Consider the following 26,738-nt stretch of genomic DNA (forward strand, 5'->3'; position numbering starts at 1 on the left):
TTGGCTCGTGCCTATTGTATTTCGTCGGCTAATTGCTACGAGCATTGATATTTACATATACATGGCCGTATACGCGGATTGCCATAATTGATTTGGTCGCTTCATAACGCGGAAAGCGACAAGTTGTTTTATTAATAACTTAAGACACTGCCACAACATCAAAGCGACCAAGCTTTTTATACATGTCTGCCTTTAATTGGAGTATTATTGAATATGTATATATGTATGTACATTTATACTTTTTTGCTTTGGTTTGTATATATTCAATGATACAATGCTCAACATCTGATCAGCAGGCACATGTGTTTTGTGTATTGTTGGTCTTATTTACATACATATTTAAGGGTTGATTTGAGGCAGGTCGAATGTATTTAAGTTTGACTTGGCTTATCAAACCTGCCTTTGAAAATATTGAAGTACATAGGTACTTACATCGTTGTACTCAATAACAAATATAAAATGCTTTAGGGAATTTTTTATAGGTACCTCCCCTCCCACCCATAGTCCAAATAAAAACTAAATATTTTTTTATTTATTCAATTGTTATCAAATATTTTATTTATTTCAACTTTTCAATTTATGCAAATTAACGTTTTATGAATATGCAATGGATTTCGTTTGCACAGAAATTCCTAGTGTGCAAATGCCGTCGGCAAAACACTATTTACATGCATATTTTAATTTTCATAAATTTTCCTAACATTTTAATTTATTAACAAAAAGGGATGGGATAATCCATAAATGTGTGATTAATTTACATACATTTCATGTAAGGGCATATTTTGGGCAAATGAATTGGTTTTTGTTTGAAAAGAAATAAGCAAAATTTCTGCAATTTGATGCAAATACGCAAAAACTCAAAATCTGCAAAGAGCTCAAGTAAATATGGATACTCATTTCATTTTGGCATATTTCCCCACATTCATAATGGCCGCCAAGAAAATACACCACAAATGAGTAAAATGAAATACGAATATAAATGGGCAACAACTGGCCGACTATGTCTCAGTCAACCAATGATGACATGATATGAAACTTCTCGCTCTCTGAGAGCGCGTGAAAATGTGCATTTTTTATAACATTGACCATAGATGCCATCATCCTCAAAATCAAATTTGGGCATTTCGGAATAACTTTGGGGTATTTTACATGGTAAAGGTTTAATTTATGATTTTCACCGAAAACTTACTCAAGATTGTCAAATGGGATATCAAAAAACTCGAATTTTTCAGGATCACAAATACAAAAAAAAGCTTATTTTACCCGTTAAAAATTTTTCCGTGACAACACGTGAAATTTAATTTTTTTCATAGCTAAGATAAAATGTACTTATCTCTTTTCGTGCGTTAATATAACAGCTCATTTAATTTTGTTATTTCTTGTACCTTTTTTACAAATTTTTGATCCGCTTATGTAGTTGAATACACTTGAAATGAAAAATAATGAAAACGCACCGATTTTCTTGGATTTTTTTTTGCGCGGTTTACGCAACTCTGATCTTCAAGACCCATTCTTGGAAACGAATGAAGTTTGTTTACAATCGAATGAACCAATGTTTACAATTGAATGAACTTTAAGACCCATTCCTGGAAACGAATTGAGAGAGAATGAATGTTTCGTATCATGTCATCAATGCAGTCAACATTCGTTACTTCGTTCCAGCGAGCAAATTCGCTACTTTTTGACGATTGACGCCTCTTATATATCTATCCTCTTTGGTCGGAGCTATAAAATACACGTAATTATTGCGAAATATTGCAACTGAATCCAATATACAATTAAAATGCCTGTTGATAGTCGAGAATTAATTGAGGCAATCTCTATTATTGCCAATGAACAAAATGTAAGAGTAACTATGAAACAATCAACTAAAGGAGCTATGGGTAAGATTAAAATCTTTTCCTGGGAGTTATTACCTGCATATGAACACTAGAATATTGTTTTGTATTATTTCTATATTAGTTTGCGCGGCAAGTGCGTTTGCTGGCGGGTTATTGCTTGGTCCCGTAGGTTTAGCTGTGGGCGGCACTGCGGGTAGTTTAATGGCATATAAAATGACTAGTGGTAAGTAAAAGTTCTGTTTTTTGTTCTCAATTTTTGAAGCCCGGAGCATGATGTAATAAATATTCATGACCGGAGCAGTTCACTCACAAGGTCATGGCGAAAGTGTTTACTTAAGCTCACAACTTCTAAAACTCATCCAAAAATTTCGGAAGTGTTAAAAGACGCGCTTTGGACCCCGGATCACGACATGCGAAAACGGAAATTGAAAATTTTAGTCATGCCCAAAAAAACGTTATGTATGCCGTGCATGCGATGTGTCCCCACAACACCAAGTGTATTTTCAATTGTAATGTGGAACCTACGCCTCCAAAAGCAGCATCATATTGTCCAAGCCGAATGAAACTGCTAGTTTCCTTGGACGGCCGTTAGAGGACTGATGAAGATATGTGATAGGGCGAAGCACTGTTCACAAAACAACAACCACAAGGGCAACTTTACATTCTACAACATACAAGGGCTTAGAATATACCTGCGGAAAGGCATGCCTGTCGTAAAAGGCGACTAAAATCCACATCTAGTAACAAAATGTGCCAGAACCGGAGCATGCCGCATTCTCGCATCTGATGGTGCCCCACCTAATCTATACAGATAATATTAAACATAATTCTATACCATATTTGGATTTTACAAATTGTCGGTCCTCTGTTGCTGTTGTAGCAGTGCCCCCATTTGCGACCAATCACAAATTGTCGTCAATGTCCTCTAACGGGAGTCGAAGGAAGCTTGCTGTTTCAACAGGGGCGGACCATAATGAAAGGGGTTAGAGGCGTTGGTTCCACAATACATTTAAAGAGATGGTTGTTGTCATGTGGGGACACATTACAAGCAGGACATATGTTTTGTATGTCGGGGTTGATTCTGGATAGGTAAGAGTTTAACCTGTTTCAGTACCCAGATCAAAGTTGAGCTAGAGTGACGCGCTTTTGCCAGTTCTCTCTTGGTCGAGAGTGTCCAAGCCTCTGGTACAAGTTTGTTAACCAAACACTCCTTAATCATATTATCATAATATGTATTTTGGGTGAACTTTGATCGCATACTCATTTATTCTTTTCGTTACTTTCAGGCTCTTTTCGACCATTAGCTGACGTATTACTAAACGATTTGACGGACGCACAACAAGAGCAATTAATACGGCACGTGAATAAGGCTTTAGCTGAGTTTCAGATATCCGATTTAGCTATATTACTGCCAATGATAATGAGTAATGCAAATATACAACAAGCAGTTTTGAAGACAGCCAAAAGTTTTGTATCGAATGAGTTAAAATTGCAAATAATCGACTGACCTATGAGCGTTCTTTGGGTTGCACGGGAACATTTTGCACAATTGGGTACAATCTTTTTTAAAAGTTTATTGTTTTTATTATTAATAGCTATTTACGCGTGTGTATTATTTTTAGGCTTCGTTTTTATTAAAATATTCTAGTTAATGTAAGATATTTTAATACGATCATAATTTTAAGCGTAGTCTCTTTGAAAGCTAACTTTTATAAATACATAATAGTAAAATTGGACTTGTACTAAAAAATTGCATATGTCGAGAACATTCAGTTTTCTTTTAACTGCTTGAATGTTGTTGCGTTCTGTTAAGAAGCTCGTTAGTTAGCAACTCAATGAAAGATGACGCTCCGGCTAAGAGAGTATTTTATTGGAACCCGCCAACGGAAGCAGAAGCAGAGGGCAACGCCCACTCCCCCGGAAGGACTAGATGAAAAACGTCTGGCGCCTTGTTGGACGGCAATAACTGTTTAAACGGCCAATTGGGCCAAATACATAACATGGAATAAAAATTTAAACGAAGCCTAGATAAAATATATGTATGTAAATATCAAAAGGTTTGAAAAACTGTCCATCAATTTTATTTGCAATATGTTGTTGTTGTAGCAGTGCATACAATACATGCGACCACTCCTGTTGTTGTTGTAGCAGTGCTTCGCCCCACCTAATAGGTGCGACCGATCACAAATTGTCATCAATATCCTCTAACGGTAGTCCGAGGAAACTTGCTGTTTCAACAGGGGTGGACCATAATGAAAGGGGTGTTAGAGGCGTTGGTTCCACATTACAATTAAAGAGATGGTTGGTCTCATGTGGCGACACATTGCAAGCGGAGCATACATTTTGTATGTCGGGGTTGATTGTGGATAGGTAAGAGTTTAGCCTGTTACAGTGTCCAGAACGAACTTGAGCTAGAGTGACTCGCGTTTCCCTGGGGAGTATGCGTTCCTCTTCCGCAAATTTTGGGCACTGTCCTTTGAGTACTGGATTCACCGGGCAATTCCTGGCATAAAGGTCCGACGCCAGTTTGTGGAGTTCATTGAGGACCTGCTTGTATTTTTTTTTTTTTGCTTCATACGGCTGAGTTTTCAGGTGCCGTATTTCCTCATAATGCTTACGGAGATGACTCCTTAAGCCCCTAGGCGGTGTTGGCTCATCAATCAGATGTCTGTTGGGATGCCCAGGTTTCTGAGCACTCCTCTAACGGGAGTCCAAGGAAGCTTTCAGTTTCAACAGGCGTGGGCGAGAGTGAGAGGTGGAGACACGTTGCAAGCAGGACTTACGTTATGTATGTCGATACTGATGCTGGATAGACAAGATTTTAACCTCTTACAGTAGCCAAATCGAGGTTGAGCTATAGTGACGCGCGTCTCCCTATGGACATTGGTGTCTTCTTCTGCGAGTTCAGAGTAAAAAGCTTTAAGAAAGGGGGTTCGCTGGGAAACTCATAGAAGTCCGACGCCTTTTTGTGGATATAACTATAACCTGTTAGTGTTTTTCTTTCACGTACGGATGTGTTCTCAGGTGCCGGATTACCTCATAATGCTTGTGGAGATGACCTCTTAAGCCCCACCCAATTGGTTTGTAAGTGATAATAATAAAATCTTTATATTCACCCCAAGTGCTGCCGGCAAGGAATTTGAAGACTTTATCACGGCTCTGGATTTTAGGCACAATTGCGGATGCACGCTCGCCAAAATGTAGATCCTGATCGAACCTCACACCCAGTATTTTTAGCTGTAAGACATTCGGTAGCGCGACGTGGATCGACATTTGCCACATCTATGTTGTAACAATGTCAGGTTTCGCAAGGAGAGATCAGGGTGATAGTTCATTACATAGCGGGTTAGGGGGCTTGGAATAAACCTGCGGCAGGTATGCCTGTCGTTTGAGGCGACTTAAACATTAAACTGATTTTAGGGGTTGTGTAGCACAAGCATCTCAAGGCGTTGCCAGCTAATTTTATAGCTTCTACGCAATTGTGTTTTGATAATCTATTGCTTATCAGTAGGTTGAACTGGCCGGTCAATAAAGACCTCACATAGACTGAATGTGTCCATAATGTTTTGCTTATCACTAGAAAATCCAAAAAATATCAAGATACAAATTTTCACGCAATAACAATCCCCGTGTTCCAATGGTACATGAACCAGATACGGATAGAGATTTAACATGCATATGCAACAACAATGTGATCCATATGGTTCACATTTTTGTTGCATTTGCATGTTAAATCTCCATCCGTATCTGGTTAATGTACCACTGGAACACGAGGAACATTGTAACAGCTTGAGTATGAGAAACATTCTATCAAGGGATTCAATGGGTTAATAAGAGCTTCTGAAACCCAATTGTCCACCCCACCTATACGTGCGACTACTCACAAATTGGGATCAATACCCTCTAATGGGAGTCCGACATTCTATCAATCAAATAGCATTGTTGTAATACTGCTGTAATTATTGGGCGGACGACCACACCCTACACATTATATGTTGACATACCAAATATCACTTCTTTGCTCCTTAACAGCTATTTACTTTATTGTTTTTTTTTTTTTTTTTGGAGTTGAAAGGTGTTTTAAATTACTTGCTATCAGAATATTACAATAACCAACGACGGACAGCAAGAGAAATTGTCAAACTGGTGGTAGGCAATTCACCACATTACCTACCTGAGGATTAGCAAAAAAAAACGCGGTGTTTTCTTTTAAATTTCACAAAAAATATTATGAAAACTTAAAAAATAGTTAAATCGTGTTTATTATATCAAAATAATATTTTTCTAGCGTTGGAATTGATGAATTTCATGCCACATTTCCCCAATGGTGAATTACCTACCCACGATTTGATGCTTTACTGTTTCCCACTATTCGTTCTGTTGGCGGTTCTCTTTAGTTGCGCGTTCTCTGGTTCTACTAGGTTTACATTATCGCTCATCTCTTTAGCTATGTATATTTATATTGTTGCATGTACGTACTGTTTCATTCAATTAGTATAATGTGATATAGTATACATGTAATATATAGTTAGTGTAAAAATGCAATGGCTATGTTACTGGTGTATATTGTAGACTTAACTATACTGACATATGCTCTTAATATTAATGCTTATATTTAAGTAATGAATTCACTATTCCCAATCAACATTGACTTGATCCCAATCGCTTACGAACGGCTGATCAATCATTTCAATCATGACACCACAAAAATAACAGTCTGCCGCAATTATTTCTTCAATTTGTGTTTTCACTTTAACACGTTCAACATGTATAGCTTCGTAATCATTATCTGTATCCATACTTTGTGTTATTACCAATGTTTCTAGTTTTTGTTTAAGCATAGACAATTGACGGTGCTGCTCGCTAGTTAATGTAGGGATCATTGGTTTTTCCAAACAATCACTATGGAATTTATGTCCACAAACGAATACAAAAAAAGGTTTAATTAAAAGATACGAGTCACAAAGATTACATAGCTCTTGCGCGCCTATGCGTATGCTACGCTCACGAACATTCTGTAAATCTCGTACAACACGCATGGCTTGTTTATCACATTCATCAAATTCATGCTTGAGTTCGAGTATTTTTTGATTGTAATCCTAGTGGAAGCGTAAGGGAAGAGTTATGTTTTTTTTTTTTTGAAATAATTTGGAATTGGGCTTCACTTACCTTTAATGCCTCGCAAATTGGTTCTTTAAAATCGTCAATTCTTTCGAAGTCGGAAAAGAATGGCAATAAATCTTCAATACGTAGCAAATCACATTCTTTCAAAAGATCAAGTGCTTTTTTCACATCATTGGTGTCCTGTATCTCATGTTGTGCTGTGAAAGGGAAGAATATTATTATTTAATGATCATAATGTTCGAGACACAATTTTCAGGAAAAACAAATAACAATGTATGTACAACACTCGATTGGGTATTGGACCAATAAAAAAAATTTTTTTTGAAGGAATTGATCCATAAACCAATAAAGAGATTTTCCTGTTTATATATCTTTCATGAAATTGAAATGATATATTACGAATTTCGAAACTTGTAAGTCTACAAATAATAATACCGAAATGATCAGGATGACGAGCTGAGTTGATTTAGCCATGACCGTCTGTCTGTTTGAACGCAAACAAGTCTCTCTATTTTTGAGATATCATGTGTCGGCACCGACCGGGTTGGACTATTATAGCATATTACACCCATACAACCGATTTTTCATATAAGAGGTTTTACTTATTTCTTCCTCATTTCAACAGATAGAAGCTTGAAATTTCTCAGCTGCTTACATATAGGCATAGATTGTTGTCTGAAAAAATCGTCAAGATCGGTGCTATATATATTATACATATATACGATATAACCGATTTTTTAAATAAGAGATTTTACGTCATTTCTTCACCATTTTACCAGTATGCTTACATATGAGGCATACATTGGTCGGTCGTATATATGTATAATATATATCCCATACAACTGAGGCCCACTTACACGACAAGTTCACTCTTTAGCTCATAGTTAACCTGCAATAAAGTGGTAAACTAATACATCTTTGAAAAAAAATTTTAATTAATCTTGGCCCGAATCCTGTTTTATGACCACGTATCGAAAAACAACTTCTCTCAAACCATAGATATGAATCCATCAAACTTTTTTTTAAAAGTGAAAATAATTTATGACTTTAATAATTGAGAGTAGTCACTTATTCACATTTGTATGTCTTTAATCTGATTCACCGTTTTAGAGCTATTGTGAGTTAAAAAATTTATTTCGATCGCTGAATGGTATAACACGATTCGGGACATGGTCACTTTTATGATTCCAGAGATGGTACAAAAATAAAAGATAAAATAGTTCGAAAAAACTCTGAAAAACTTCTGCATAAAAACATTCATAAATTCATTACATAAAAAATTACACAAAGTTCCAAAAATAGTCGCGCAATCATGCCGAACACATACGAAAACATTCAGAAACGATATCGAAACCATTGCGAAAGGATGCCGAGGTCATAACATAAAATTTTTCAAAATCGGTCTTTTTCCAGAAACCAATTGACAGTACACATCTCTAACTGCCCGTTAAATGTCGTTGTCATTATTTTCTTCTTTAACTGGAAAATTACCGTTATGCCAGTTTTGGTGTTGATTGCATCGCTTGCGCTGTATCAACTAATCTATAATATAAAAATAAATCGGGTTTTCCTTCCTGACGCTATAACTCCAGAAGGCACAAACCAATTTCCACAGTTTTGCATTCGTTGGAAAGGTGTCGGGCTCCGTGAGGTTTATAGCAAAAGGAAAGTCAGATATAGGCCAAAACGTGGACCCGGGTACCCCTGGAATGTGTTTATAGAATATGGATATCAAATGAAAGCTGTTGATGAATGCTTTAGTAGAGGGTAATTTTCATACCCGTGGGTGACTAGGGTCTCGAAATATAGGCCAAAACGTGGACCCGGGTACCCCTAGAATGTGTTTATAGAATATGGATATCAAATGAAAGCTGTTGATGAGTGCTTTAGTAGAGGGTAATTTTCATACCCCTGGGTGACTAGGGTCTCGAAATGTAGGCCAAAACGTGGACCCGGGTACCCCTGGAATGTGTTTATAGAATATGGACATCAAATGAAAGCTGTTGATGAGTGCTTTAGTAGAGGGTAATTTTCATACCGCTGGGTGACTAGGGTCTCGAGATATAGGCCAAAACGTGGATCAGGGTAACACTAGGATGTGTTTTTACATTATGGATATCAAATTGAAGCTGTTGATGTGTGCTTTAGTACAGAGTAAGTTTTACACCGCTGGGTGACTAGGGTCTCGAGATATAGGCCAAAGCATTGACCCGGATACACCTAGAATGTGTTTTTACATCATGGGTATCAAATTGAAGCTATTGATGTGTGCTTTAGTACAGAGTAAGTTTTACACCGCTGGGTGACTAGGGTCTCGAGATATAGGCCAAAGCATTGACCCGGATACACCTAGAATGTGTTTTTACATCATGGGTATCAAATTGAAGCTATTGATGTGTGCTTTAGTACAGAGTAAGTTTTACACCGCTGGGTGACTAGGGTCTCGAGATATAGGCCAAAACATGGACCCGGATACCCCTAGAATGTGTGTGTATTATGGATATCAAATGAAAGCTGTTGCTGAGAGCTTTAACGTAATTTTCATTGTGATATTCGATTTATTCGCATCAACCTGGCAAAACTGATAAATATGCATGCGAAGCCGAAATAAAGACATGAATTAATAATACCCACATACCTATTTACATACGTCCTATTCGATTTGGCTGAAATTTGGCATATAAATTTGCCTATAGTAATATTTACGATGCTTTTTTCTGGGAAGTAGACCAGAGACGGACTGCGACTGGGATTAGGACTAGCACTGAGACTCGGAGTGGGACTGGGACTGAGACTCGGAATGGGACTGGAACAAAATACATACCACCCTCTGGGACTGGCTGTAAGGGATGAAGAAGAATCAGAAGAACTTGAGGGAAGAGAAAAGAGAGAAGGAGACTGAGAAAGAGATATAGTGAGACGAAGATGGAGATAGATGAAGCGAAAAATACGGAGGGAGGAGTGAATACAAAGATTAGGAAAAAGTGTAGAAGGGCGAGGGCAGAGTTAGTCGGAAAAAGCTTATTAAAATGTATGCAGATAGACCAAATTTAGGGCAGAACAACGTCTGCCGGATCTGCTAGTAAGTACTATTTTTAGTTGTGTCAATGTGCTTAAGAACAAGTGAACAGTTTTTTTTACGCATAAAGCGTATAATTTCTGACTATCTTGTTGCAAAAAAGTTTTAACTTTGTTGTGCATTAATTAAAATTGTGTCTTTTTTATACGTAAAGAGTAAATAAATTTGCTTGTATTATTGTGAAATGTGTTTTTTTTTTATGAAATAATTGTCATATATAATTGTCATAAATAGTCATAATTCAAAATTGCTATATATTTTGTCCGTAAACAAATAATTACAACAAAATTTCGTCAATTCTTTTTATAATGAAGGTCTCCTTCTTTGTAAAACTGGATTTCAGTATAACATTACAGACGTTTTCACATAAACCGTTTTTCTTCTCTCCTGAACATTTATATTTTCCAAGTTGTGACTCTTTTTTAGTTAGTGTGCGATCTAAATTATCCAGAAATTGTATCATCGAAACAAAATCTGTGTTACCCAGCGACTTCACCTAAACTAGTCGTAAATATACCATCTCATACGCAAGAAAAATTAGCTACCATTAACGTAATTTATATTCAGTTTTTGAACACCGAAAACAGAACGAAATCCAGAGTGTATGTTTCCATTATTTCCTCTTACCGATATTCAACCATAATCGTTCACGATCCTCCACTTTTGCCGGTTTTGAAGCGACTTCTTTTGCTAATTTCAAATCGAATTCCAGTGCCAATTCCACCGCAGCAGCCCACATCTCATTTAAGCACATTAGAAAAACATATGCTGGATTAACATTGAATTGTTTACATTGTATCATTGCATAATTAATTTCATAATGTATTAAACTCAAATCTTGTCCCTCATTCTCCAAATATGTTAACAACTTGGATGGCTTATATTTGGCATATAAATGTATAATATAATTATGTACATCTTCATTAGTTTCGCCTAATTTGTATATCGCATATTCTAAATATTTAATAATTTCTTCAATATGTTGATCAGTTTTTTGTACAACCAACGTTGGTATAAGTGCTTTTATATCAAATTTACGTCCTTGTGCCATTAGTGTGGCTATCGTTTCATGTGGTAAATGTACCATTAGCATAGGACAATATTTATAATACAATTGTATGTTATCTTGTTGTGTAAGTGTATGCAAGGCGTCTTTGTATTTCTCAACATCAATTAATTGTTCTACAACTTCTTCATAATCACCATTTGCTATAGCAAATTGCGCTATATTATGTACATCAGCATGTTCCTTCAAAAGATTTTGTATATGTTCTTTATTTTGGCGTGCACAATCAGCAACGCGTGCACCCTGCATAAATTCATCAAATTCGCTTTGCCATTCTGCACGTTCTTGGGAACTGCGCCGTGGATAATTTATTTGTGCCAAGTAAAGATCTACCAGCCATATGACTAATACCGCTATTTTGTTGGGTTCATTATCGAGCATTGCTAAACGTTTCTTTACATAACGTATAATTGGGCGTTTATTATCCAATTTCATGAATTTTAAACTAACTTCTTCAAAAGGTTTTGATGTTTCTGCATAAAAATCTGCTGCCAAATTATAATCGCCTTTTTCAAAAGCGGCATCTGCTTTTTTCGTTAGCACAGTATCCAAGTGTTCTGGACGCTCGGCAGCATAAATCTCAGCTAAATCATATTGACCTTTTTCTAAATAAATATGCCAAATATCACGTTGTTCATCTGTGATTTTAAAGTTGAAAAACATTTTATCAGTATAAAGATAAATAGTGCCAGTGAAAGGATCACGTATAAGATTTAAAAGTTTTCCCATTTGTTCATGAAAATACTCCTCATAGATCACTTTTTCATTTAGCAGACATATGCCTGTAATGTGGTCGGCATAAAGTAACAGTGCATGATATTCAGTGAGTGCGAGTGCGCGCGGTGCATTTTGACGACGTTCTTCGTATGAAAGGTGTTTGTATTGCTTATAATCCAGGGTTATAAGACCATCACCAATTAACACTTCGGTGGCACGTTCTTCAGTGGAAATCTGCGGGAAAATTTTTGTAAGGTATTTATTTTTAAAACAGTGTTAGTAGAAAAGAAAATTGAAAGAAGAAATATGTGATCACAATGACAATCGACCCACTGATACTGTAAGATACCAACTGTCATCAGAAGCAAAATTACGAAATGTCCACTTTTGTTATATCTATCGTGTATATGACTGAAATCCTAAACTACTAGACCGATTTTGATTTAAATTTAATATGTGTATTCAAGGGGATTTGAGGATGTTAGAGACCAACCTATTCCAAAAAATCTAATTTATGGTGCGGTTCGCTTGAAACTCGGGATAGGGTATAGGAGCCAACCCATTCTAAATAAAAATAGTGTACGGTGTGATATTGCATTTAGTATAGGCGTTCCTCTTAGACAAGCTTAAGATTCGGGATCCTTTTAAATTTTTCCTACAAACTGGCGGGACTGCACCTAAAAGATTTTTGCCGACTCCGAACGGCATCTGCAAGGCAGATGAGTTTCCACTGAGAAGCTTTTCATTGCACAAGTACACTTGGAGTGTTTGCCAAGACACTACCGAGGGGCGACCCCGCTTAGAAAAACTTTCTTCTAATTGAAAAAAACTTGTTTCTAAAATTTTGATGCTGCATTGTCCAGGGCGTGAACCCAGGATCTTCGGTGTGGTCAGCAGAGCACGCTACCATCACACCACGGCCGCCGACGTGGTCATATTAATCGGTGCCGAGATGGTCGCGCTAGTACCTTAATTGTGCTTTGTTACCGGAACGTATGTGCGGCAAAGGACCAGCAACATCGATAACACTCCCCAAAACCTGCGGATAGTGTCTTTATCGTTAATACAACAACAAGAAGTTTAGAGAGGGATTGGGGGAGAGGAAAGAAAGTATGAGAAGAAGAAATGAAAATCGAGAAAGTGAACGGACAATGATCAAATATGGAAAAAAGCCTCTCAGTTTCTTTATCGCTAAAAGAAGGCAATTGTAGAGCTGTCGCGTAATAAATTCCAAGAGATCGCATTACTTTGAGTACTTTAAAGGTTTAATTCCTGAGCAATTCAGGCAACCAATATGACAACCCCAGCGGGTTAGGGGATCAGAATATACCCGCGGTAGGTATGCCTGTCGTAAGAGGCGACTAAAATACCAGATTCAAGGGGCTGTGTACCGCAACCTTTCAGGTTGCCAGCGTAATATATAGCTTCTCCAAACCCAATTGTCAACCTTACCTATCCGCGGCGAATCCTGTTTCACTAACAGACGAGGCTCTGGCGACCCCAAGCTCCTCATGGGAGGGAATGGCCTGAAGGTTTAACGTGGCCACATAAATCGTTCCCGAGATGGTCGGGCTAGCACCTTAATGGTGCTATGGTACCGGAGCGTACCGGATTTGTATCCGGCAAAGGACCATCACATCGATAACACTCCCCAAAGCCTTCGGGGAGCAACCTTATCGCTACAACAACAACAACATCTGTACTCTTTGCCGTTAGGGGGTTAGAATATACCCGCGGTAGGTATGTCTGTCGTAAGAGGCGACTAAAATACCAAATAGATTCAAGGGGTTGTGTAACGCAACCCTTTCAGGTTGCCAACGCAATATATAGTGTAACGAATTTTGGGAAATTCCGCTTATTTCCAACCTTCTACTAACGATCGAATCACTAAACTGTTGAATAAATAACTCCACTATTCAATAATGCAAAATGGGCTTTATTAAAGTACTTCACAATAACAACTTCACAATAACACTTCTACTGCTCAACAGATAGCGTGCTTAAATCAAACTGAATTCGTCGTGCCTCAGCTGCTGCTGCTTTTATACTTTTTTGGTTTCCTCGTTGACATATTTCTAGGCACTTCTATTTCTAGAATTTGCTACCAGCTATAACATAACTACAGATGCACGTTATAGCTTCTCATATGCGCGTGTATATGTGAGTGATACTTCCACAGCTAATTGCCCAATTTTCTGAGCATCTCAGATAAGATATATGCATGTGTTTGTGCATCTCGCTCCGCTGCCTGTACGTACATATGTGTAGACATAATGATTGATTCGTTTATGTAGATACAAGTGACTGCCTGCTTTATTGGCTTCCAGTGGCTTCATTTACTTAGCATCAGACTAGCGATGTGAGTATCACTTAGTGTCACTAATATTCGTCATACTGCCCTCCACCTTAGTCTGATCGTCCCGATCAGAGAAATCTCTCGATCTAAACGCCGCCAGCCTTTCCAGATGAATTACTTTCTTTTTGGTTCGTGGTTTACCAATGGTTTGTATGCGGTAAACTACATCGTTGATCCGTTTTACAACTTTGTATGGGCCTTCCCAGTTACACTGCAATTTCGGGGACAAACTTTTTTCCGTTGTGGGTTGTATAACCGCACCAAATCCCCTTCCTGAAAACCTTCCGAATTAATTGCTTTATCGTATCTGGCTTTCATCTTGTCACTCATGTTGTTGTTATTGTTGTTGTAGCAATGCTCGCCCACCTAATAGCCGCGACCGATCACAAATTGTCATCAATATCCTCTAACGGGAGTCCAAGGAAACTTGTCGTTTCAACAGGGGTGGACCATAAGGAAAGGGGTGTTAGAGGCGTTGGTTCCACATTACAATTGAAGAGATGGTTGGTGTCATGTGGGGACACATTGCAAGCGGGGCATACATTTTGTATGTCGGGCTTGATTCTGGATATGTAAGAGTTTAACCTGTTACAGTATCCAGAACGAAGTTGAGCAAGAGTGACACGCGTTTCCCTGGGGAGTATGCGTTCCTCTTCCGCAAGTTTTGGATAATTTTCGTTAAGTACTGGATTCACCGGGCAATTCCCGGCATAAAGGTCCGACGCCTGTTTATGGAGTTCACCAAGGACCTGCTTGTGTTTTTTCACTTCATACGGCTGGGTTCTCAGGTGCCGTATTTCCTCAAAATGCTTACGGAGATTACTCCTTAAGCCCCTAGGCGGTGCTGGTTCATCAATCAGATGTCTGTTGGGATGCCCAGGTTTCTGGGTATTCAACAAGAACTGTTTGGTCAGCATCTCATTTCTCTCCCTGATGGGGAGTATTCTCGCCTCATTATGCAGATGGTGTTCTGGGGACATAAGAAGACAGCCCGTGGCGATTCTGAGAGCAGTATTTTGGCAGGCCTGTAGTTTCTTCTAGTGGGTGATTTTTAGGCTTGGCGACCATATGGGTGACGCGTAGCACGTAATCGGCTGGCTAATTGCTTTGTATGCAGTCATGAGCGTTTCTTTATCTTTTCCCCAAGTACTGCCAGCGAGGGATTTGAGTATTTTGTTACGGCTCTGAATTCTCGGAACAATTGCGGCTGCGTGCTCACCAAAACGTAGATCCTGATCAAACGTCACACCCAAGATTTTGGGGTGTAGGACAGTCGGTAGCGTAGTGCCATCGACGTGGATGTTCAAAATGGTCGACATTTGGGGCGTCCATGTTGTAAATAAGGTCGCGGAAGATTTAGTCGGTGATAATGCCAGGTTTCGCGAGGCGAAAAAACTGGAGAGATCAGGGAGGTAGCCGTTTATTTTATTGCATAGCGCATCGATCTTTGGGCCTGGGCCTGTGGCCATTATTGTGCAGTCATCGGCGTAGGAAATGATTGTGACTCCTTCCGGTGGTGAAGGTAGCTTAGATATGTAGAAATTAAACAAAAGTGGGGATAGGACACCACCCTGTGGCACCCCCTGTTTAATTCTCCTTGGTTTTGGTGTTTCGTTTCTAAATTGCACCGATGCCTGCCGACCACCCAGATAATTTGCGGTCCACCTTTTAAGACATGGGGGAAGGGTAGACCCTTCCAGGTCCTGCAGTAACGAGCCATGGTTGACCGTATCAAAAGCTTTTGATAGGTCTAGCGCTACGAGTACTGTTCTATGGTGGGGGTATTGATTTAAACCGCAATTTATCTGGGTGCCAATGGCATTCAGCGCGGTGGTAGTGCTATGGAGTTTTCTGAAGCCATGCTGATGAGGGGCTAGCTGCAAATTTGCTTGGAAATAAGGGAGCAAAATGGCTTCAAGCGTCTTTGCCACTGGCGATAGGAGAGATATCGGACGATACGACTCACCTATGTTAGCTGGTTTCCCAGGCTTTAGTAGCGGGACCACCTTGGCTATTTTACATTTCTCAGGTATGACAAAGGTGGAAAGAGACAGATTGAAGACATGCGCTAAATATTTAAACCCCTCTTTCCCTAGGTTTTTAAGCATCGGCATGGCTATGCTGTCTGGGCCCACTGCTTTGGATGGTTTAGCACGACCAATGGCGTCCTCAACCTCTTTAGCGGTGATGGTGATTGGTGACGCGCTGAATTTGTGTTTATGTGCGCGTCTATTGGCTCTCCGTCTATCTTTGTCGACCGTAGGATGCATTATATATTGTCGGCAGAAAGCGCTCGCGCATTTTTTCGCGTCCGACAGCACTTTGTCGCCAAAGGCGATGGAAACTTTGTCTTTGTGCTTAGTCGGATTCGATAGGAACTTTACGGTGGACCAAAGTTTACCCGCACCGGTAGAGAGGTTACAACCTCTTAGGTGCTCCTCCCATTTCGCCCGCTTGTGTTCATCTACAAGCAATCTGATGCGTTGGTTTATATCCCTTATTTGGGTGTCGCCTGGGTCAAGCTGTCTTATAAGGTCACGTTCTCTCGCTAAGTTTGCGGCCTCCGCCGGGAAGTGGGGCCGGATTTCGGGAATTCTCCCGGCGGGAATGAAATGTGCCGAGGCGGATTTTATGACCTTACGGAAGGCACGCTCCCCTTGGCGGGCATCAGTCGGGATAGGGAGGGCAGCTAGGCGGCTGTCTGTAAAGGATTTATATTCTTCCCACTTTCCTTTTTTGAAGTTTATGAAAGTGCGTTTTTCAGTGACGATGAAGTCGGCGTTACGCTCAAGCGAAATAAGTATGGGCAGGTGGTCGGATGCCAATGTTACCATCGGCTGCCAGTTGACGCAGTTTACGAGTTCTGCGCTCACGATTGAGATATCTGGCGAGCTGTGACAGCTTCCTACCATACGTGTGGGGGCGTCTCCGTTTATTGTGCAGGACGTCGTTTCTTCTATTTGATCCGCCAACATCTCACCCCTACTGTCCGCCCGCAACTTTGAATGCCATAGATTATGATGGGCATTGAAATCGCCTAAGATAATGCGATTGTTGCCAGTGAGTAGGGCTCTGATATTAGGGCGGTATCCACTGGGGTAACAGGTGGCAGGAGGGATGTAGATGTTGATGATTTCTAGGTTTGCATCGCCTGACCGGACAGATAGGCCTTGACGTTCTAAGACATTGTCCCTGCGGTCGATGCCAGGATCAAATATACAATATTGCACAGAGTGGTGTATGATAAACGCGAGACCGCCTCCATTTCCGCTCTCGCGGTCTTTCCTGTGGCCGTTATACCCAGATGTCACTCATAATCTTTGTTCGTTGCCTTATCAGATCGTGTATTTCTCTCAGCTCTTCTTCCAAAACACCAGTGGATTTCTTGAAATTTCTCTCGGCATCGGCATCTATCCCAAACTTCAAATCAGCTGGCCGTCGAAGGTCATTGCCAAAAATTACTTTTGCGGGGGTTTGGCCCGTTGTCTCATGCACTGCTGATCGGTAAGCCATCAAGAATAATGGTATGCGGGTATCCCACTCTTTATGGAACTTGTCCCCTACTTTCCTGAAGTGCTCCTCCAATGTTCTACTGAATCGTTCCACCATACCATCGGACTGAGGATGCAATGCAATTGTCCGCGATTTTCGAATGCCCAATGATTTACACATTTCCTGGAACACAGCTGATTCGAAATTCCTGCCTTGGTCAGAAAGCAACTCTATTGGTACACCATACCTTGCAACCCAATTGTTGATAAACACTTCTGCTACTGTTTCCGCTTCTTGATTTGGGATTGGGTATACCTCTGGCCATTTGCTGAAAAAATCCATAACCACCAGTACATATTTGTTTCCGCAGTTGCCAGAAGGAAATGGACCTGCGACATCCATAGCGATCCTTTCAAATGGCGCACCTGAGTTACATTGCTTCATCTGGCCATGACTTCGGGTTTTGGGCCCTTCGCTCTGCTGCAAACCTCGCAGTTCCCAATCCACTCAGTGACCGACTGACGGTAACCAACCCAATAGAATCTCTGTTTAATCTTCTCGAGCGTCTTCGTGATTCCAAGATGACCTCCGCTTGGATCATTATGCAGCTCACTGAGCACGTGGTTAGCATGTCTCTGAATCCATTCCATACACATCTTTTGTAACGCCAAATGGGTAGTATGAATATTTAAAATTGCCATTTGGATTGCAGAATGCACCAGCCGTATTTCAGAGATTTATAAATACTATTTTTAGAGATTTTATTGATTCAAAACATAATAATAGCTTCGAAAACTTTTGAGAAGCACAAAGAGATACTGGATTCAGTTTTGAAACGAGTTTCTCAGTAAAGTAAATCTTACCAAATGTAGGTTTGGTTATAGTGAAATTGAATATTTAGGATATCTAGTTAGTTTTAAAGGTATCTCACTAAGTTATTCCCATTTAAAAGCAATTAAGCGTTACCCGATACCTAAAAATCAAAAGGAGTTACATTCTTGTATTGGTCTTTTTTATACTCAGTTGAGCAGAGCTCACAGAGTATATTAACTTTGATTGGATAACGGTTGGTTGTACAGGTATAAAGGAATCGAGATAGATATAGACTTCCATATATCAAAATCATCAGTATCGAAAAAATTTGATTGAGCCATGTCCGTCCGTCCGTCCGTCCGTCCGTCTGTCCGTTAACACGATAACTTGAGTAAATTTTGAGGTATCTTGATGAAATTTGGTACGTAGATTCCTGGGCACTCATCTCATATCGCTATTTAAAATGAACGATATCGGACTATAACCACGCCCATTTTTTCGATATCGAAAATTTCGAAAAACCGAAAAAATGCGATAATTCATTGCCAAAGGCGGATAAAGCGATGAAACTTGGTAGATGGGTTGACGTTATGACGCAGAATAGAAAGTTAGTAAGATTTTGGACAATGGGCGTGGCACCGCCCACTTTTACAAGAAGGTAATTTAAAAGTTTTGCAAGCTGTAATTTGGCAGTCGTTGAAGATATCATGATGAAATTTGGCAAGAACGTTACTACTATTACTGTATATGTGCTAAATAAAAATTAGCAAAATTGGATGAAGAACACGCCCACTTTTTAAAAAAAAATTTTTTTAATTCAAATTTTAACAAAAAATTTTATATTTTTACTGTATATAAGTAAATTAAGTCAAAATTCAACTCCAGTAATGATATGATGCAACAAAATACAAAAATAAAAGAAAATTTCAAAATGGGCGTGGCTCCGCCCATTTTCATTTAGTTTGTCTAGAATTCTTTTAATGCCATAAGTAGAACAAAAATTTACCAATCCTTCTTAAATTTGGTAGGGGCATAGATTCTATGACGGTAACTGTTTTCTGTGAAAATAGGCGAAATCGGTGTAAGCCACGACCAGTTTTTATACACAGTCCACCGTCTGGCCTTCTGCTCGGCCGTTAACAAAATAACTTGAACAAAAACCGATATATCTTTACTAAACTTAGTCCACGTACTTATCTGAACTCACTTGATCTTGGTATGAAAAATGGCCGAAATCCGACCATAACCACGCCCACTTTATCGATATCGAAAATTACGAAAAATGAAAAAAATGCCATAATTCTATACCAAATACGAAAAAAGGGATGAAACATGGTAATTGGATTGGTTTATTGACGCAAAATATAACTTTGGAAAAAACTTTGTAAAATGGGTGTGACACCTACCATATTAAGTAGAAGAAAATGAAAAAGTTCTACAAGGCGAAATCAACAGCGTATGGAATCTTGGCAGGAATACTGTTAGTGGTATTGCATATATAAATAAATTAGCAGTACCCGACAGATGATTTTCTGGATCACCTGGTCCACATTTTGGTCAATATCGCGAAAACGCCTTAACATATACATCTAAGGGCCACATTAATACCTTTAATTTGATATCCATATCGTACAAACACATTCTACAGTCACCCCTGGCCCACCCTAATGGCGATATCTCGAAAAGGCGTCCACCTATAGACCTAATGCCCACTCCCTCTTAAAATGCTCAGTAACACCTTTCGTTTGATACCCATATCGTACAAACATTCTAGAGTCACACCTGGCCCACCCTAATGGCGATATCTCGAAAAGGCGTCCACCTATAGACCTAATGCTCACTCCCTCTTAAAATGCTCAGTAACACCTTTCGTTTGATACCCATATCGTACAAACATTCTAGAGTCACCCTTGGTCCACCTTTATGGCGATATCTCGAAAAGGCGTCCACCTATAGAACTAAGGATTACTCCCTTTTAAAATACTCATTACCACCTTTCATTTGATACCCATATCGTACAACCACATTCTAGAGTCACCCTGGCCCACCCTAATGGCGATATCTCGAAAAGGCGTCCACCTATAGACCTAATGCCCACTCCCTCTTAAAATGCTCAGTAACACCTTTATGGCGATATCTCGAAAAGGCGTCCACCTATAGAACTAAGGATTACTCCCTTTTAAAATACTCATTACCACCTTTCATTTGATACCCATATCGTACAAACACATTCTAGAGTCACCCTGGCCCACCCTAATGGCGATATCTCGAAAAGGCGTCCACCTATAGACCTAATGCCCACTCCCTCTTAAAATGCTCAGTAACACCTTTCGTTTGATACCCATATCGTACAAACATTCTAGAGTCACCCTTGGTCCACCTTTATGGCTATATCTCGAAAAGACGTCTACCTATAGAACTAAGGATTACTTCCTTTTAAAATACTCATTACCACCTTTCATTTGATACCCATATCGTACAAACACATTCTAGTCACCCCTGCCCACCCTACTCGCGATATCTCGAAAAGGCGGCCACCTATAGACCTAATGCCCACTCCTTCTTAAAATGCTCAGTAACACCTTTCGTTTGATACCCATATCGTACAAACATTCTAGAGTCACCCCTGGCCCACCCTAATGGCGATATCTCGAAAAGGCGTCGACCTATAGACCTAATGCCCACTCCCTCTTAAAATGCTCAGTAACACCTTTCGTTTGATACCCATATCGTACAAACACATTCTAGAGTCACCCCTGGCCCACCCTAATGGCGATATCTCGAAAAGGCGTCCACCTATAGACCTAATGCCCACTCCCTCTTAAAATGCTCAGTAACACCTTTCGTTTGATACCCATATCGTACAAACATTCTAGAGTCACCCTTGGTCCACCTTTATGGCGATATCTCGAAAAGGCTTCCACCTATACAACTAAGGATTACTCCCTTTTTAAATACTCATTACCACCTTTCATTTGATACCCATATCGTACAAACACATTCTAGAGTCACCCCTGGTCCACCCTAATGACGATATTTCGAAAAGGCGGCCACCTATAGAACTAAAGCCCATTCCCTTTTAAAATACTCATTTCCACCATTCATTTGATACCCATATCGTACAAACACATTCTAGAGTCACCCCTGGCCCACCTTAATGGTGATATCTCGAAAAGGCGTCGACCTATAGACCTAATGCCCACTCCCTCTTAAAATGCTCAGTAACACCTTTCGTTTGATACCCATATCGTACAAACATTCTAGAGTCACCCCTGGCCCACCCTAATGGCGATATCTCGAAAAGGCGTCGACCTATAGACCTAATGCCCACTCCCTCTTAAAATGCTCAGTAACACCTTTCGTTTGATACCCATATCGTACAAACGCATTCTAGAGTCACCCCTGGCCCACCCTAATGGCGATATCTCGAAAAGGCGTCCACCTATAGACCTAATGCCCACTCCCTCTTAAAATGCTCAGTAACACCTTTCGTTTGATACCCATATCGTACAAACATTCTAGAGTCACCCTTGGTCCACCTTTATGGCGATATCTCGAAAAGGCGTCCACCTATAGAACTAAGGATTACTCCCTTTTAAAATACTCATTACCACCTTTCATTTGATACCCATATCGTACAAACACATTCTAGAGTCACCCCTGCCCACCCTAATGGCGATATCTCGAAAAGGCGGCCACCTATAGACCTAATGCCCACTCCCTCTTAAAATGCTCAGTAACACCTTTCGTTTGATACCCATATCGTACAAACATTCTAGAGTCACCTCTGGCCCACCCTAATGGAGATATCTCGAAAAGGCGTCGACCTATAGACCTAATGCCCACTCCCTCTTAAAATGCTCAGTAACACCTTTCGTTTGATACCCATATCGTACAAACACATTCTAGAGTCACCCCTGGCCCACCCTAATGGCGATATCTCGAAAAGGCGTCCACCTATAGACCTAATGCCCACTCCCTCTTAAAATGCTCAGTAACACCTTTCGTTTGATACCCATATCGTACAAACATTCTAGAGTCACCCTTGGTCCACCTTTATGGCGATATCTCGAAAAGGCGTCCACCTATAGAACTAAGGATTACTCCCTTTTAAAATACTCATTACCACCTTTCATTTGATACCCATATCGTACAAACACATTCTAGAGTCACCCCTGGCCACCCTAATGGCGATATCTCGAAAAGGCGGCCACCTATAGACCTAATGCCCACTCCCTCTTAAAATGCTCAGTAACACCTTTCGTTTGATACCCATATCGTACAAACATTCTAGGGTCACCCCTGGCCCACCCTAATGGCGATATCTCGAAAAGGCGTCGACCTATAGACTTAATGCCCACTCCCTCTTAAAATGCTCAGTAACACCTTTCGTTTGATACCCATATCGTACAAACACATTCTAGAGTCACCCCTGGCCCACCCTAATGGCGATATCTCGAAAAGGCGTCCACCTATAGGCCTAATGCCCACTCTCTTTTAAAATGCTCAGTAACACCTTTCGTTTGATACCCATATCGTACAAACATTCCAGAGTCACCCCTGGCCCACCCTAATGGCGACATCTCGAAAAGGCGTCCACCTATAGACCTAATGCCCACTCCCTCTTAAAATGCTCAGTAACACCTTTCATTTGATTCCAATATCGTACAAAAACATTCTAGAGTCACCCCTGGTCCACCTTTATGGCGATATCTCGAAACGGCGTCCACCTATGGAACTAAGGATCACTCCCTTTGAAAGTACTCATTAACACCTTTACCCATATCGTACACACATATTCTAGAGTCACCCCTGGTCCACCTTTATGGCGATTTCTCGAAAAGGCGTTCACCTATAGAACTAAAGCCCATTCCCTTTTAAAATACTCATTACCACCATTCATTTGATACCCATATCGTACAAACACATTCTAGAGTCACCCCTGGCCCACCTTAATGGTGATATCTCGAAAAGGCGTCCACCGATAGACCTAAGGCCCGCTCCCTCTTAAAATGCTCAGTAACACCTTTCATTTGATACCCATATCGTACAAACACATTCTAGAGTCACCCCTGGCCCACCTTAATGGTGATATCTCGAAAAGGCGTCCACCGATAGACCTAAGGCCCGCTCCCTCTTAAAATGCTCAGTAACACCTTTCATTTGATACCCATATCGTACAAACAAATTCTAGAGTCACCCCTGGCCTACCCTAATGGCGATATCTCGAAAAGGCGTCCCCCTATAGACCTAATACCCACTCCCTCTTAAAATGCTCAGTAACACCTTTCGTTTGATACCCATATCGTACAAACATTCTAGAGTCACCCTTGGTCCACCTTTATGGCGATATCCCTAAATGGCGTCCATCCATAGAAATATGGCCTACTCTCTCTTAAAATACTCTTTAATACCTTCCATTTGATACACATGTCATACAACAACATTCCAGGGTTACCCTAGGTTCATTTTCCTACATGGTGATTTTCCTTATTTTGTCTCCATAGCTCTCAACTGAGTATGTAATGTTCGGTTACACCCGAACTTAGCCTTCCTTACTTGTTTTTCGTCGTTTTGTGCCATCATTTTCTCGTATTGTAAGACCATTACAACAACTATTAAAAAAATGCAAAATTTAACTTTGACGACCAGTGCAGTAATGCATTTGAGGAGTTGCAAACTAAATTGACTGAAAGTCCTGTGCTCGCTATTTATAATCCTTCAAAAGAAACAGAATTACATTGTGACGCCAGTTCTCTGGGGTTTGGAGCAGTTCTACTACCTCATTGAAGAACAAACCTCTAGTAATTGAATCATGTAGAAAAAATATGTATTGTACATTGAAGTCGTTGGAATAATTGATTACAACCAAAATAATAATTTTATAATAGATAATATCTTAAGTTGCAATTTGACTCAAATCAATAATTTAATTTAATTTAATACCCGTTCGAGGTTGCTTGATCTTGTGTTTGTCGATGAGAATTTAATATTTGATCTCTCTGAGAGTACTTTTCCTGTGTCCATACGATAGACATCACTTACCGCTTATCATTCAATTAAAAAATTTTGCTGCTTTTATACTTTTTTGGTTTCCTCGTTGACATATTTCTAGGCGCTTCTATTTCTAGAACTTGCTACCAGCTATAACATAACTACAGATGCACATTATAGCTTCTCATATGCGCGTGTATATGTGAGTGATACTTCCACAGATAATTGCCCACTTTTCGGAGCATCTCAGATAAGATATATACATGTGTTTGTGCATCTCTCTCCGCTGCGTGTACATACATATGAGTAGACATAATGATTGATTCGTTTATGTAGATACAAGTGAATGCCTGCTTTATTGTTGTTGTGGCTTCATTTACTTAGCATCAGACTAGTGATGTGAGTATCACTTAGTGTCACTAATATTCGTCGCAAAAGCTTATCCAAACCCAATTGTCAACCTCACCTAGCCGTAGCGAATCCTGTTTAATTAACAACCGAAGCTCTGGAGACCCCGAACTCCTCATGTATCTAAGGGGTGGGAGGGCGGTATGGCCTAAAAGGCCACATGTGGTCATAGCAAATCGTTCCCGAGATGGTCGGGCTTGGTACCGGAACGTGCCGGATCTGTATCCGACAAAGGACCATCAACATCGATAACACTACCCAAGGCCTTCTGCTTTCTTCCTTATCGCTACAACAACATCTCTACTCATTTATTGAGTTTCAATTGATTCTTTCGTGATGAGAGTTATTAATGGCACCTTACCTAGATCCTTTTTTTTTAATTAGGGCGAGGTATTACATGCACTACGCATGTATATATCTAACAATATACGATTCTTTGCGTTAACAGAACATAATTAAACGCTGCTACAACAAAAAGAGGACAAAGCTGCATAAAGAAAAATAAGCTTACCTCTCCAAATCTTATACCACTACCGCACAACCATGCCCACTGTTTTGGTAATTTTTCATTCGGTTCACCATAGAGTTGCAGCAGCGAATAACTCAATTCAGTCTCAATCATTTCGGCACCATGCACCTTTTGCCCATTTACATAATTGGTGAAAATTGATTGTAGTGTATGCTCATCTGGCTTCAAATTTTCTTGAAATGTATATATACAATCTGGTGTTGTTGCAATAACCATGTACTTATTGGTTTTTGATAGGCGTAAAAGCTCTAAGCCGGTTATGGGGTATTTTGTACGTCCTAGGCCTAAATCGTAAATCTAGAAAGAAACGCAATGAAAAATTATGCATAAACTAAGTTAAAAATATTTTTCCATCCTTACTTGTTTTCGGTATAAAGGCGACAGACCATCTTGTACAAGTTCTGTTTCAAAAATTAGCCCACGACTGGTGCCAAATAATATTGGACCGGTTGATGATTCCGTGCCCATATAACGGTTAAATGCCACTGAAGTTATTTCATGATCTTTGAATTTCTCTACACGTCGCACTTTTGGACCATTGCCATGAATGTAGAGAAAATCGGCAGATAAACCGGGTGCTTGTGGCACCAAAGGAAGGAGCGAGTGATGACCAGTGTAATCGAGAAATACCTTTGATATGGCATATCCAGCTAAATATTTTTCTAATGCAATCTCTGGAAAACGAGAGAAAAAGTAAGAGTCCTAGCTCTTGGTGTATAGAACTCATTCACTTACCGCCTGGTGGTAGTGCTCTCGGCAAGAAAAAGCGTAGAAGAATGGTTTGTGGGGTCGACAGTACACAAATTAACCAATTTTTATTCACCGTGACATGCATTAAGTTTCCTTTGTAGATGGAAGGTATACGCAGCATTACTTGGCGTTTGCTGAAAATGGGCGTCTCCAGCGCCTCGAAGTCGGTCATACCTGCAGCAGGGCAATCTGCAGTTTTTCCCTCCACCACGGGTAGGAACTTTGCATTTGGTTTATAATTCATCCAGCTACTGTCCTCATTAAATGACGACATTTTTTCTTTAATTACTGCAATCTGGAAATTTTCACAAAAACTAATTTTAATTGAACATTTGCTGTATTTTGAGATAACAGCTGATTTCTCCCATTGTAGTGTTGTATCACAAACAATGTAAATTTTACCAAGTAGCGCAAGTAACAGCTGATCGGTGAAAATTCGCACATTCACACGCACAGTTCTCGACTCAGTTTCAAAAAAAAAACCTTAGATTATTTAATTCAAATTTTAAAGTAAGATAATCCTTACGAATTTATGTATACAGAATATATATGGCGTTTTTGTTGTTATT

General features: G+C 39.8%; 2 protein-coding genes across 2 annotated transcripts; one reads left to right on the plus strand and one right to left on the minus strand.

The window, feature by feature from the left end:
• Nucleotides 1-1,685: 1,685 nt before the first annotated feature.
• Nucleotides 1,686-3,913, plus strand: LOC137250840 (protein Nazo). Its single transcript, XM_067784430.1, has 3 exons — nucleotides 1,686-1,883; nucleotides 1,963-2,064; nucleotides 3,128-3,913. Exons 1-3 carry the CDS (start codon nucleotides 1,784-1,786, stop codon nucleotides 3,346-3,348), a joined length of 423 nt encoding a protein of 140 aa, XP_067640531.1. The 5' UTR covers nucleotides 1,686-1,783; the 3' UTR covers nucleotides 3,349-3,913.
• Nucleotides 3,615-26,552, minus strand: dor (vacuolar protein sorting-associated protein 18 dor). The gene is made up of 6 exons (XM_067784429.1): nucleotides 26,155-26,552; nucleotides 25,780-26,093; nucleotides 25,402-25,716; nucleotides 10,672-12,061; nucleotides 7,011-7,162; nucleotides 3,615-6,940 (listed from the first exon to the last, which is right to left on the minus strand). The coding sequence occupies exons 1-6, from the start codon at nucleotides 26,441-26,443 to the stop codon at nucleotides 6,473-6,475; spliced, it is 2,928 nt and encodes a 975-aa protein (XP_067640530.1). The 5' UTR covers nucleotides 26,444-26,552; the 3' UTR covers nucleotides 3,615-6,472.
• Nucleotides 26,553-26,738: the final 186 nt, after the last annotated feature.

This window comes from Eurosta solidaginis, chromosome 4, assembly GCF_040869045.1.
Source record: "Eurosta solidaginis isolate ZX-2024a chromosome 4, ASM4086904v1, whole genome shotgun sequence".
Lineage (NCBI taxonomy): Eukaryota > Metazoa > Arthropoda > Insecta > Diptera > Tephritidae > Eurosta > Eurosta solidaginis.

Excerpts from the sequence above, each read along its gene's own strand:
- LOC137250840 (XM_067784430.1), top strand. The coding sequence starts at position 1,784 with ATGCCTGTTGATAGTCGAGAATTAATTGAGGCAATCTCTATTATTGCC. Across the intron at positions 1,884-1,962 it reads ATCAACTAAAGGAGCTATGG|TTTGCGCGGCAAGTGCGTTT; the intron begins GTAAGATTAAAA and ends TTTCTATATTAG. Across the intron at positions 2,065-3,127 it reads GGCATATAAAATGACTAGTG|GCTCTTTTCGACCATTAGCT; the intron begins GTAAGTAAAAGT and ends CGTTACTTTCAG.
- dor (XM_067784429.1), bottom strand. The coding sequence starts at position 26,443 with ATGTCGTCATTTAATGAGGACAGTAGCTGGATGAATTATAAACCAAAT. Across the intron at positions 26,094-26,154 it reads GAGAGCACTACCACCAGGCG|AGATTGCATTAGAAAAATAT; the intron begins GTAAGTGAATGA and ends CTCGTTTTCCAG. Across the intron at positions 25,717-25,779 it reads CGCCTTTATACCGAAAACAA|ATTTACGATTTAGGCCTAGG; the intron begins GTAAGGATGGAA and ends GTTTCTTTCTAG.